Source organism: Lepus europaeus, chromosome 1 (assembly GCF_033115175.1).
Source record: "Lepus europaeus isolate LE1 chromosome 1, mLepTim1.pri, whole genome shotgun sequence".
NCBI classification, from domain to species: Eukaryota; Metazoa; Chordata; class Mammalia; order Lagomorpha; family Leporidae; genus Lepus; species Lepus europaeus.
The window spans coordinates 23,809,040-23,823,889 of NC_084827.1; the positions used below are offsets into that span (position 1 = coordinate 23,809,040).

The window sequence follows — 14,850 nt, forward strand, 5'->3', positions numbered from 1 at the left end:
CATCATCTAAGATTTTTTAAAAATTTTATTTGCATTGTTTCATGTTTTCTTTTTCAGTTAATGGCATAAAGTCATTCAGAGCAAGAGCTGGTGGATAGTCTGCATGACTAATCTGTAAAATGTCTTTGAAAACAAAAACACCTAGTATGAACCAGATAATTGCCATATTAACGAGATTATTCTAATTTGCAATGCTTCTTTGTATAGAAATATAAGAGCAATTTTATCTAAGAAGAAGACTGAATGTCTTGTAAATAATTTGCTTAATGTGAAGGAAATAAATAATAGCAGCCATAATTTTAGTAGATATAAATAAAAATATTGTAATACACATGAGCATGAGTTCTTGTCAAGAGTATTTTGGTTTATTTTTATTATATACGACCCCTTATTCAGGACTTAGAAATCAATTTAAGTCTTTAAAGTCAACTGACTAGATCGCTATTGCTTTTTTTGTTTACACATTAGAAAATAGAATGTTACATTACAATGCAAAAATTATTTTTTCAGAAATTGTATATTTCTTTCATACCCAAGAGATGTTTTTAATTCAGAGACAAAAAAGGAGGAGTCTTAAGGTAATGATTTTATCATAGAAAAAACTGTAAATATTTCCAAAACAGACTAGAAAAGTTTTGCCTGTCATCAATAAAAATAATATTAAAGCATTTACTACAAACCAAAAACAAATATTTATATGTTAACAAAAGGAAAAGTTTATCTTAAATATTGTTATTACAAGGAAAAATTTTAATTATAGATTGTTGAGAATATATTATTAATAATAGATTAAAACATTTGTCTGGAGATACAACCAAAAGCAAATCTTAGAACCTTAAGTGTGTTTGGGAACAATAAGGAAAAAGCATAGAATATTAAAATAAGCTTTCAACTCAAGAAATTGAAAAAAATAGCAGAACGTGTATAGCATGAAGGAATGATTTTAATAAAGTCTTTAGTTTTTGGAACAATAATTTAAATATTGTCTAAAAATTTAGAAGATAATTTAAATGCCGTGTAGTGAAAAGTTTCTTGTTTGCCTATTTCTTTTGTTTTCTTCTCCATCTCTCCCTCCAAAAAATAACAACTGAACCTTGTTTGTTAAGTATCTTTTCAAACATATTTTGTGCGTATTCTTATTTTATAGGTATTCTCTTTCATCTTTCTGTTACATGATGCATGCTGTCATTGCCCTCTGTGTCTGCAGGTTCTGCATCCTTTATTTCCTTCACATAAACTGAACAGATTTGTTGAAAACTGCATCTGTACTGAACACATGGACTTTTTTTTTCTTGTCATTATTCCCTAAACAATATAATATAACAGCTGTTACAAAGCTTTTATATTGGAAGCTGATCTATTATATATTGGAGGATATGCATACTAAATATACCAATATATACCAATATATATATATATATCTTACATAGAGGACTAGAAAATACATCCACAAATTTTTGTATCTGAAGTCCTGGAACCAATTCCCTGTAGATATCAAGGACAACCATGCACACACTGCTATGCAGTGGCCTTTTCACTTAATTCTTAGAGATTTGTCATATCATCACTTTAAAAGCTCACTATTTGAATTTGCCTGCCATAAGAAATTACCATGAAATAGTTGGCTTAACTTGACAGAACAGATTCTCTCACCTTTCTAGAGTCCAGTACCTGAAATTATGGTGTTGTAGGGCTATGCACCCTTTGGAAGCTCTAGGGAAGAATCTTTTCTTGCCTCTTTACTAGCTTCTGATGATTGTTGGCATCATTGGCATTCCTTGCCTTTCCAGCTGCAGTACTTCATTCTCTATTGTCAGATGCTTCTTTGCTTTGTGTGAGAGGGTAAATTTTTTCTTCTTATGATGACACCAGTCACTGAATTTAGGGCCTCCTTTAATCCAGTATGACCTCAGCTAGTTAATTACAACTGCAAAGAGCAAGAGAAATCATTGTCCATGTAAGATCTTTCACAGATTCTAGGTGGACTCTTGAAACTACTCAGGTATTTTCCTTTTCATCATAGGGACATATGGCATGGTTTATTTGAACTTACATCCCATTAATGTGAACTTAAGTGGTTGACTTAAATGCTAATTTATGTACTTGTAGATCTGTAAAGATAAGTTCTAGACTTAATAAGCCAGTCATATGTGTGTTTTAAATTTTGATAGCAAGAAAATGACCTCCATAGAGGTTGTGTTCCATGGCTGAACAGCTAGACCTGTATGAAAATATGTGTCTCCTGGTAGGGAGGCAAGAATGTTTTTAAATGGAAAAAGATAAAGTCTGATCAATAGCTTAAAAAACAAAGTTCAGTCTTTTTAATTTTTTCATTTTAGAAAATCTCTAAGAATGGTGTAAGGGATATATCTGCATATATGGGAAAGTTTATATAAAACTTCAGAAAATATCAACTATCAAGCAGATAAATATGAAAATCTAGATTAAGTTGATTATTTCTACATTTTTAATTAAATTATTATGTTTTGAAAATGCATTATTTATCTGAGAGGTAGAGTTAGAGAGAGAGGGAGAGACAGAGAAAAGTCTTCCATCTGCTAGTTCACTCCCCAAATGGCTGCAACAGCTGGAGCTGGATTGATCCCAAGCCAAGAGCCAGGATCTTCTTCCAGGTCTCTCACATTGGTGCAGGGGCCCACACACTTGAGCTTCCACTACTGTCCCATGTCATAAGCAGATAGCTAGGTCAGAAGAAGAGCAGCCTGGTCAGGAAGGCACCCATATGGGATGCTGGCACTGCAGGCAGAAGCTTAGCCCACTACGGCATGGTGCCAGCTCCTTCTATTAAATTAACCATTAAAGTGATTTGAGCCCAGATATTATTGAACTTACAGATACTACACAAGGACACAAGATCTCAGTTTCACTTATAAGTACAATAACCAAAATTCTTTTTTTAGTAAGTGTTTTTAGAAATTTGAGAGGCAAAGAGTGAGTGCCTATCTGTACTGATTCATCTCCCGAATGTCCACAACAGCTGGGGCTGGACTGGGCTGGGCTAACCTCATGAGCAAGGAACTCAATCCAGGTCTCCCACATGGGTCCCAAAACTTAGTTATTTGAACAATCACCAGTACCTCTCAGGATATACTTCATCAGAAAGCTGGAGTCCAGAAGTAGGTGTCAAACCTAGGTGCTCCAATATGGGATGCAGGTATCTTAACCATGGTGTTAAGTACTAGGCTAATCATGTGCCCCAGAAACCAAAATTATTGATCAAATATTATAAAACATAATAATATATGAAAATGATTATGTGTTGTATAACACAGTTTTTTTAATTCAGTTATGGTGTAATGTTAGATACTTAACAGATTGAGATTTGATGTGACATTTCAGAATTAAACAATAAAGCTAAGTGGAGAAAAATGCTTGTGACATACAAGTACAGTATTACTGATTATGATATGATTTTTTAAATTTGAAACTTAGCTACTATGGCAGCATTATTTAGTACTTCCTCTGGGAATTGACACTCATCTGTCACTGATCTGACCTGTTCCATAAAAATCTAGTGTCTTTTATTCAAATAGCTTGCTGATTCTTGTCCAGCCAAAATTTTTCTGAGATACGTTCTCATCTCTGCCAACTGTCCTTTGTCATGCCATTTTGTGACATGGCATAGGTCAGTTCATCTCTTCAAACCCTGGCTGGACAGTGCATGTTTTAGTCATGCTAATTCCATATTCTCATCATCTGAAGGTAACTTTCATAACACTCCAGTGTGTGTTTACCTTTCCTAGAGCCCATTGTTTTCATTCATTTTTATTCCTAACATCTAATGTCAACAAAACATTCATATCTGTACTTTTAAGAGGATTTTCTAAATCAGAACAAAGAAAAAAAAAAAAAAAGGAAAGGTCAGGTTATATTTCTAACATTAGGATAGAGATTTATCTTAAAATTATCAAAGAATTTCAAAAGAATTTATATATAAGATAACAATCACAGAATAATTTAAAATAATACAATGCTTTAAACAGCTCACCCAACAAAGGGATTAAATGTGTGCCTATCCATACATAAAATAATATGAAGACATTGAAAATTATATTTCAGGTAATATTTAAGTTGCCTGATAAAGTACTAATAATAAACTTAGAAAAGCAGAATATAAAGCCATTTTTTATAGAACAAGACATATATCATATAAATACATAGAAGAAAACATGAGGTAAAATCCACAATAGGTTAGTATATTCTCAAGGCTTAGTGTGATTTTTGTTCTTTTTTGCCATTCTACGTTTTTTTACATTATCCATAATTAATATGCAGTTCATTTATAATCACTTATATTAGAGGCATGCATTTAACTATTTTTGAGTGTTAATTCCAGAAAGTAAACTCTTTTTTACCTTAGCTTTTTTTTTTTTAATTGGTTTTTAAAGGTGGTTAAACTTTACTATACTCTCTTCTGGCAGGTGTGGGATGGCAACAGGACACCCTTCCCATCTTGGAGAGTCCTGATACAAGATCTTGTTCTCGAAGGTGATATAAGTCACATCCATCGGCTACAGAATCTGACAATAGACATTTTAGTCTATGATAACCATGTTCAAGTGGCAAGATCTCTAAAGGTGATGTTGAGTAGCAAAAATGTTTTCTATGCTGTTTTTATAAATTTTCATGGAAAGCAGTTACATTTATGAGTGATCTTGGAGTCTAAAAATTCAAATTTATATTTTATTGAATTTTAGATTTTAGAGGTATATATAAAATTATTTATAAGAATTAAAATGGATTAAATATTTTTATAAAATAAAGTATTTCCTAAATATCTTATATTCACGCACAGTTTGACTGTGAAAATAGTAAAGAAAATTTGTCATGTGAGATATACTGCTTTAAAATGTTGCTAAAATATTGTTTAAATGTTAAGCTTTGTTAACTGATTTGATAGACTCTAGATGACTTTGTAATCAATAGTTAAAATTTATAAATAAGGTGTACTCTTTTTATGTAAAAGTATACAATTTAGAAATGACAGTTCTTAGTAAATTGACAACACAAGTTGTAGGGAATATTTTTCTTCATTTTATTTAGAAGTAACCTTTTTAACAAATAGTATCATAAATAAAATAATAACATTCTCTATATACTTTATATGTATTTGGTACTCTGCTATGTGGCCATTGTATGATATCCTGTTGTTACAAATGAGAAAAGTGAGGCAGTCAGGGATTAAGTGAGCTCTTTGAATGAAGCCAGGTTTAATCTACAATATCTATTTCCAAAGCTAATACATCTTAAGTATTAAAAAGAAATGATCTTCTTTTTATGGCAAATGTATTTCAGTCTACTTATAGGAAGTTAAAAGAAAATAGTAAAAGTGAATATCTATGTTTTAGTGTCATTTTCCTTTGTAAAAAATAAAATGTATGAAGGAAAAAATATTTTCTCTCCCACACCGTATCACAAATATGCTCACACAACTCACACAAATAAATTAGGTTAAAGCCAGGACATTGATAAAAGTGTATGTATGTGTGTGGGTACACATGCACGTGCATACATGCTGTACCAGAAAAAAATTAACTATTGAGGATAAACTTCTTATTTTTTCTCTAAAAGCTATTGTCTAAATTTATTAGTTAATTACAAAAGTTAAAAATAGTGATAAATCCTATTGTGAAGGTTTTTTTTAATTGCAGATAGAGCTATTTTATAAGTGGAGAGTCTACATTTCAGTGTTACCTCAGTTGCATACTCTGTATATCTACCTTTACAATTTTGATTTCCTTTTGTTTCCCTAGGTTGTTGTGTTTCTCCATTTGTCTTGATCAGCACTTAGCAGTGTTTTCTGTATAATGAAGAGGAAGTAATATCTGCTAGTGAATGAATCAATGAATGCTATGAATGTTTTTAGATTTTTTCTCTTTATAATCATTGTTTTATTTTGCCCACTAGAGGGTGATATGAGCACACATAATCAAGATAGATGGCATGTTATTTCTGTTGAAAAAACTGAGCATTATTTGTAGTACAGTATAAAAATGAAAAGCATTTTTTTTCTACAAGAAACATAACTGTGGACTTTTATTTAAAGTGAATTCACATCACATTTTTTGTTTTCTGACAATCCATATAATATTACACATTAAGCTAGGAACTCTTTATTTACATGATTAATAAAAATGAATTTTGAACAATGAATTCTTATCAGCATTTTGACATATATTTCAAATTGCATTTTTATATCAAATAAATGAAACCAATTCAAAAGACTTAGAACTTTTTTTAATAAAGAGGATAATTATTACAATTATAAAGTATAATAAACTTGATAATCAGTACATTTTACGGCCTAAATTGTTCTTTGTGCTTTTTCACTCTTTTCTAAATGTTGCTTTTTATGTGACTTATGTCATCCCCAAACATTTTACAGACACATGCATACCTACTTGAATTTCAAACTTGTTGTCTGGAAGTTAGAAATAAATATATATATATTTCAGAAAAATATATATATATATATATATATATTGGACAGGCAGAGTTAGAGATAGACAGAGAGAAAGGTCTTTTCCGTTGGTTCACCCCCCGCAAATGGCTGCCACAGCCGGCGCACTGCACTGATCCAAAGCCAAGAGCCAGGTGCTTCCTCCTGGTCTGCCACTTGGGCCATCCTCCACTGCCTTCCCGGGCCACAGCAGAGAGCTGGACTGGAAGAGGAGTGACCAGGACAGAATTCAGCACCCCAACCAGGACTAGAACCAGGGGTATCGGCACCGCAGGAAGAGGATTAGCCAAGTGAGCCGCGGCGCCGGCCAGAAATATATTTTTAAATACTCAGTCCTGTCCCCATATGCTTTTTAAATAATTATAAAACATACATAGGCATAATTATGTTTTTGCTTTCAGTGGCCCAGTAGCTGTAAGTTAGACTGGTTATTTTGAGTCAAGTACATGAAAATAAAAATAATAAACCTAGGGGCTGCTGCTGAGGCACAGTGGGTTAAGCTCTGCCCTGCAGCACCAGCATCCCATATGGGCACTGCTTTGAGTCCCTGTTCCACTTCTGATTCAGCTCCCTGCTAATGCGTCTGGGAAAGCAGTGAGAGATGCCCCAAGTTCTTGGGTCCCTGCACCCAGGTGGGAGATGCAGAGGCTCCTGCCTCCTGGAACAGACCTAGCTGTTATGGCCATTTGGGGAATTAACCAGAGGGTGGAAGATCTCTGTCTTTCTCTACCTTTCAAATAAATATTTTTAAAATATTAAACCTAAAGTGAGAATCTTGACAATTTATGGAGAAAAAAATTTTTCCCTAAAGGGATATATCTTAGCAGTTATATTTGTTTTTATTTTTTAGTGTTTCTGTATTGTACTTTAATAACCTTGTAAACTATATTTTTATAACTTTTTGTTTATGATTACTTCACTTGTAATTTTGGAATCTTATCACATGATTGATGAGACTAAGCAAATACTTATCTTTTATGGTAAAACATCTAGTACTTTTTTTTTTTTTAATATTTATTTATTTGAAAGGCAGAGTTACAGAGAGACAGAGAGAGAGGTCTCCCATCCGATGGTTCACTACCCAAATGGCCACAATGGCTGGAGCTGCACTGATCTGAAGCCAGGAGCCAGAAGCTTCCTCCGAGTCTCCCATGCAGGTGCAGAGGCCCAAGGACTTGGGCCATCTTCTACTGCTTTCCCAGGCCAGAGCAGAGAGCTGGAACGGAAGAGGAACAGCCAGGATTAGAACCGGCGCCCATATGGGATGACAGTGCTTCAGGCCAGGGTGTTAACCCGTTGCACCACAGAGCTGGTCCCCATCTATTACTTTTCATAATATATTTAGTCATGCTTAAAAAAAAAAACAGTGCTGCCTCCAGGAGAATTTCTGATAGCAATTTCTCAACCTTATTTAGTAGTCTTATTTTTATAAACAAATTTCATCCTGGCTTTTAAAAGTGTTTTGTTATGAAATAGAATAGTAAAGAAGATAGTACAGTAAACACCCATGTGCTCACCACTTAAACTTATTCCTGAATGTGTTGCCACAAAGTAAATCTACATTGAACTTTCTTTGTCCCTTCCTTCTCGCATATTTTTGATAGGGACTTGACTAAGCCCCTTTCTGTACCTCAATATGTAGGCATGTATACCCATGTTTATTATGCTTTTACCTCTTTGGATTTTTTGATAGGGTAAGACCTGCTCTTTGATTCTTCAGACTTATTTGGCTGTTCTCTTTCTGTACATTTTTGGTTTTCAAATTCCAAGAAAAGACACTGAGGATTTTGATTGAAATTGCATTGAATTTAAAGATCAATTTGGAGGCAATTATAATTTTTTAATATCAAAGCTTTTTGTCCATAAATTTTTTTCTCTGATTAGGCCTTCTTTCAAGTTCTTTATAGATGTGTGTGATACTAGTATTATATGTGTATGTGGTACTAGTATTATATGTGTATATAGTATTATGTATGTGTACACACACATATATCATAAAATAATAAACATTCAGAAAGAATGCAATACAAATCACATTTTTCATATTTTCTTCTAGTTTGTCTCTTTGGGCACCATGAGGAAACTTATTTTTCTTGTATATTTTTTTTTCTTTCTGTTTTTCTTCACTGTCTTTTCTCCTACTCCTATGTCATGATGCAGATAAAAGTAAAAAGTCACGGAGAGAAAGACCAGACAGCTCCTCCTCACAATGTCCATTATGGAAGTAGGATGAGTCCCCATTACTTTATTTTTCTTAACCTCTCTCCCTTGGAGCTACAGAGTAATGAGAAATTTAAGAAAAGCTACAATAAGCAGACATGGAAGATTGATTAGCTATATTCTTCTTTTTTTTATTATTCCCCCCCGTATTTGTCTTTTCTGTTATAGATATCACCTCTATTACACTAAACTTGTAAGAAAAAAAGAATTGTAGCCCCACAGTTGTACATCAGGTCTATGCAGAGGAATTAAATTTATTAGTTAGTGAATCCTTTTGTTCATAAAGCTTCACAGGCTGGCGCTGTGGCTCACTTGGCTAATCCTCCGCCTGCAGTGCCGGTATCCCGGGTTCTAGTCCGGTTGGGGTGTCGGTTTGTCCTGCCTGGCTGCTCCTCTTCCAGTCCAGCTCTCTGCTGTGGCCTGGGAAGGTAGTGGAGGATGGCCCAGGTGCTTGGGCCCTGCACCCGCATGGGAGACCAGGAGGAAGCACCTGACTCCTGGCTTCAGATCGGCGCAGCACGCCGGCCACAACTCGCCAGCTGTAGCGGGGGTGAACCAACAGAAAAGGAAAAAGGAAGACCTTTCTGTCTCTCTCTCTCACTGTCTAACTCTGCCTGTCAAAAAATAAATAAAAATGAATCTTCACAGTAATACAAAAGGCCTTCAAAATGCTTCAGGAAAAATAGAATTAAAAGACAATTTGTTTTGGTGCAAAGCAATTTTAAAATCCATACTTTTTCTACAATACACATTTTCCATGAAGTTTTTGAGGGGCCTTGGTAAATATGATTTCATTTATATAGTCTGCTTTTTTGTAGCTATCAGTATGTTTGAATAGCATTTTGCATCTCATATGAAATTATCTTCATACAAAATTAAATTTTCTATAAGTAAAGACATTCTTGCTCTAAATTTAGCAAAATAAACCATAGACCATTTGTTCAAAACTATATAATCCCATATTTGAACTCAGACTGTTTAATATCAATGGTATGAGCACAAAATTTTTTTTTATAAAAGTCATTTCTGTGAGCTTTCTGTGGGGTAAATGGATGTGTATTATTTTAATAGTCACACATTTAAATTGTTTTCTTTTTCCTCATAATGAGAGTCTTTTATTGATCATATTTAATTAACCTTACCTTAAACTTGTAGGAAAAGCAAGTTATTTTCAGAAACCTTAATAGTGGGCTTGAATTTCATTTAGGTAATGGAGCGCTTACCTATGTTTTATTAATGCTAAGATGCATTATGTTTTCCACATTTTAATATCTATAAAATGGAAATAGGTCTTCCAGTTGTGTATGTGTGTGTGTATATTTCTACACATGGGGATCATCTGCATGTACATGCCCCATGTATACATTTTGGTTTTGAGATAGTGTTCATGCATCTGATTTTCAGCCACACCAGTTTAATGTATCTGTTATATTTCTGATTGATCAGTGTCCCGGGTAGTTGGCAGTGATTGCTGCCCCACATTGGTTGTTAAAATTTCAAACATCAGAACTCGTTTGTTTTTTCTCCACTTTCTAAATGATAATCTATTTTCAGATTGGAAGCTTTCTTAGAATCTATAGTCTCCATACCAAACTTCAGTCAGTGAATTCAGAGAGCCAGGCAACATTGCTATGTCTAGAGTTTCATCTCCATGGAGGTACCAGTTATGGCCGGGGAATCACGGTCTTGCCGGAAAGTAACTCTGATGTGGATCAGTTGAAAAAGTAAGCATTTTATGCATCCTGTCCAGTATCTCTTTGGAAAATATAAATAAGGTATTCATTAAGCTGATATCTAAGGTAATATTTTCCCTGGGAGGTCAAATAGGTTTCCTTTGATCCTTAAAGCCTGCTGTGTTTTTCAATATTTTTTTTTTTTAACAAATGAGCCAGATAAAGCAATCCAGTGATGATTTAAGATAATTCAGCACCAGCATAGCTGAGGCCATAGTTTTTTTCCAACATTAGAAATTGCTTTTTTAAAAAAATTTTATTTAAATTTTATTTATGTACTTGAAATATGGAATTATAGAGTGGGAGAGGCAGAGAGAGAGAAATCTTCATCACTGTTTCATTCCTTAAATGGCTGCTGTGGGCCATTCTGAAGCCAGGGGCCAGGAGCACTTGTTCTCCTCTGCTGTTCGTATTTTCAAAGGATAGTAACAACCTGTGGAAACTAGACCTTAGACAAAGTTTGGAAAACTTGATACATACCTACAGTACCTATATTTCTAAAGTGGTTCTTATTAAACAGAAGTCAGCTATTTTCTAGTTTCAGTGTGTTATTTTTTTTAAGCAGAAAGTCAATGGAATCTTACATCCTCTGCATATTTTTTTTTGAAGGATTCCTAGTGCATACTGTATGCAGACATATTTTGATCAATATTCCAGAGAATTTTTATTTGAAAGGAAGAAAGAGACAGAGCCAACCCCCATTCACAGGCTCACCCATCTAACCCTGCCCTGCCCCACAAAAGGAATTCAATCCAGGTCTCTAATGTGAATAGCAGGAACCCAGCTATTTTTGAGCCATCACTGTTGCCCTCCCAAAGTCTGTACTGGAAAGAAGCTGGAATAGGTAAATGGAGCCAGGTATGAATCCCAGGTACTCTGATATAGGATGCTGGTATCTCAATAAGTGTCTTAATTGCTAAGGCACATGTGCACTTCATAAAAAAATTTTATTTAAAAGTTTAATACATGTCTTCAAAAAGAAACCATCCTGTTAGTAAATTGAAATGAAATAACTACTATCTTAAGTTGCAATAGATTGAAATCATTATGACTCTGACTTTAAAATCAATTAAAGAAACTTCTGTTTCACTAATTTTCTGTCTGGTTTAAATCTCATTGTAATATGTAACATTTGTTAATTCATTTATTCAATCTAGAGTGACACTGTTTAGACTCACCATATCCATCCATTAAATTCCCAGCTTATTTTTGTTTGCAATATTCTGTCATCCCACTATTCCACTTGTATATTTCTAAACTTGGGTTTTTGAGGACTTGAAACCTTGGATAATCTGGTAAAAGCTATATGCCCTTTATTGAAGAATATGTATTCATACAGTATTTCATATATTATTTCAATGCATTCCTGGGTTTTGTATGTGGAGCTACTTTGTTTTATACAATCTGAAATTATGCTTTCAATTATAGGGCTCTAGAATCTGCAGATTTGATCAGTCAACATTCAGATCGTTTCTGTCAATCAGAACATGAGGACAGTTTTCCAACTCCTTCAAGTAAGGGAAAATTTTAATTAAATAAATAACTTTATCAATGTAATTATTTTTAATGTCTTCCTCTCTCTATTCATATATTATAAAGGAATACCCTAAATTTTTATCTGTGTCTTATGCAAAGGTAAGAATGATTCCTATCTAAACTATGTAATTAAATTTTGAAATTGGAGAGATAGTAATTATATGTATATATATAAAATGAATATGTGAGTGAACTCATTAAAAAATATGGGGGAGGCATTGGGCTAAAGTGAGTTAGGCCCACTACTTGGAATGCCTGGACCCCACATCAGAGTATTGCTTTTAAAGTCTGGCTGCTTCGCCTCCAATTCAGCTTCCTGCTAATATGCATCATAGAAGGCAGAAGGGATCACTCAAGTGGTTGGGTTCCTGGCCCCAACATGGGAGACCAGGATGGAGTTCTAGGCTCCTGGCTTCTCCTTGACCCAGCCCTGGCTGTTGAATACATTTGGGGGTAAACCAGTACATGGAAGATCTCATTACCTCTTTTCTCTCTCTCTTTCGCTCTGCCTTTCAAATAAATAAGCATTAAATATATACACATACATATATGTGTGTGTGTATTAACTTCCTAGACAGTTATTTTGGTCATCAGTTTATAAAAGGAACAAAGGTTGCTTATGTCTTTTTATTCCAAACAACTCAAGTATGTTTTGCTCATAAATGCCTTTGATGTACGAGTATACAGTATCCAGCCATTATTGAATTAATCAAATGCCTAATTATAAGACATTAACAAACAATGGGATGTATGTTTATATTATTGTCTACCTGAATAGGTGACTATTCACTTCTGAATTTAAAAATTCTCAATATGCTTTCCTTTACTGTTTTCTCTTAATATCTGCTTATACATATTTGGACCTAGGGTCATATTTCATCCCAGTTCCTTGTTTTATAGTCTAACTCCCACCCTGCTATGATCCAAAGAATCATTTTATAGTGTTTACTTTTTTTCTATACCAGTAACAACTACATGAAAATTAGCATGCATTTCTTGTAAGAACCTGAATACATTATTTCATCCTAGCAACACTCCTATAAGATATATTGTTTTTCCCTTTATTGAAAGGAAACTGAAACTTTAAGTGATAATCATCCTGTAATTGTTCACAGGTACTTAGCTGTTAACTGATGGCAAAGCAAGTATGATTCAAATGTAGGCTAATTGGTTTTTCATATATATTTTAAATTTATTTCCTCCTTCCCTCTGTTTCCTATTGCCATAATGGTGGCATTTTAGTCTGATGTATGATTAGTAGAACTACCATTAGAAGGTCAATTTAGTTGACAGTTATTTAAACATAATGTAATTTGTAATTACACTTTTTGAAGTCTTTCTCCTTTTAAAAATGATCCTTTTATTACTTTTAAATTGCAAAGTGATATGTCATAATATCAAAGTTTATAACTTTTCCCATGCCTTTATGCTATGTTTCCTGAAGTAGAATTAACAGTTTATTGTTGCTCCTTCAATACCTTCACATGTATACAAATATACATACCTACCTAAAAAGACAGGTTGGTTTTTTCCCATTTTTAATTTTTACCAAAATGGAATTTTACTATAATAGTTGTTTTCCTTAATATATCAGAATATAACTTTTTTGATTGATTTATTTGAAAGGCAGAGTTACAGGGAGAGGCAGAGAGAGAATTCCTATCTGCTGGTTCACTTACCAAATAGCTGTCATGACAAGTGCTGGAGCAGGCCAGAGCCAGGAGCTTCATCTAGGTGTTCCACATGTGTGGCAGGGGCTTAAGAACTTGAGCCATCTTCCACTGCTTTCCCAGCGCATTAGCAGGAAATGGATCTGCAGCAGAGCAGCTGGGAATCACCTTCCAGTGCTGGTAAGTAGCTCTTAGCTGTTGGAGTCCCGAGCCATGGGCGCCCACGTAGGTCCGTCGTGTTCCTCTAATTTTGATGCTTTCCTCTGCCTTTTTTTCCCTCTTTCCTGAGATTACATTATCTCCATTTTAAAACTATCTTCTCCGTGGCTCTACCAGTTAGTTCCCTCCCTACTCCACCATCTTGGAACTGTTGGTTGTTTCATTGCATTTTAATTTCTTAGTTGACTTTGTTTTAATGGTATCTTCATTGTTTCTACCTCTTGTTGGAATGATATTGATAAAACAAATTGAGTGAAATTATACCGTGTCAACTTCAGACATCCTTTCCAGTTCTCTTGATTATATTCTTAGGCATTGATTAATGATATAAAGGAACAAGGACTAGTAATGCATGTGTTTGTGTATGATGGCACATAAAATAAATTATAATATGCTGTTATCAATAACAGAATGTAAGCTAAAGTAGATGCAAAATATACTACTTTTTTTAAAAAAGATTTATTTATTTATTTGAAAGGCTGAGTTAGAGAAAGAGAGAATCTATGATCTTCTGATTCACTCCCCAGATTAACACAATAGCCAGATCTGGGCTGCTCCAAAGAGCTAGGAACTTCTTCCTTGTCTTCCATGTGGGTGCAGATGCCCAAGCACTTGGACCAACCTCAGCTGCTTTCCCAGGCTATTAACAGGAGGCTGGATCAGTAGTGGAGCAGCTGAGACTCAAACCGGTGCCCATATTTGATACGCACTATGCCACAACACCACCCCCAGCAAAATATGGATACATTTTTTTTTAATTTTTTTTTAATTTTTTTTTTGAAAGGCAGAGTGGACAGTGAGAGAGACAGAGAGAAAGGTCTTCCTTTACCGTTGCTTCACCCCCAATAGCCGCTGAGGCCGGCGCACCGCGCTGATCCAAAGCCAGGAGCCAGGTGCTTCTCCTGGTCTCCCATGTGGGTGCAGGGTCCAAGGACTTGGGCCAAAAATATGGATACTTTTTAAGGCCCAGGTCCTTGGGCCCAGCACCCAC

At 34.5% G+C, this 14,850-nt stretch overlaps 1 protein-coding gene across 11 annotated transcripts in view; it reads left to right on the forward strand.

Moving 5' to 3' along the window:
- The window catches only part of POT1 (protection of telomeres 1), a 120,461-nt gene that overhangs the window by 73,431 nt on the left and 32,180 nt on the right, over positions 1-14,850 (forward strand). For all 11 annotated transcript variants that reach the window (XM_062204576.1, XM_062204527.1, XM_062204634.1 and 8 more), the window contains 3 exons: positions 4,443-4,598; positions 10,256-10,425; positions 11,863-11,948. In XM_062204576.1, coding sequence (XP_062060560.1) covers positions 4,443-4,598; positions 10,256-10,425; positions 11,863-11,948 — 412 coding nt within the window. The remainder of the gene's footprint in view (positions 1-4,442; positions 4,599-10,255; positions 10,426-11,862; positions 11,949-14,850) is intronic.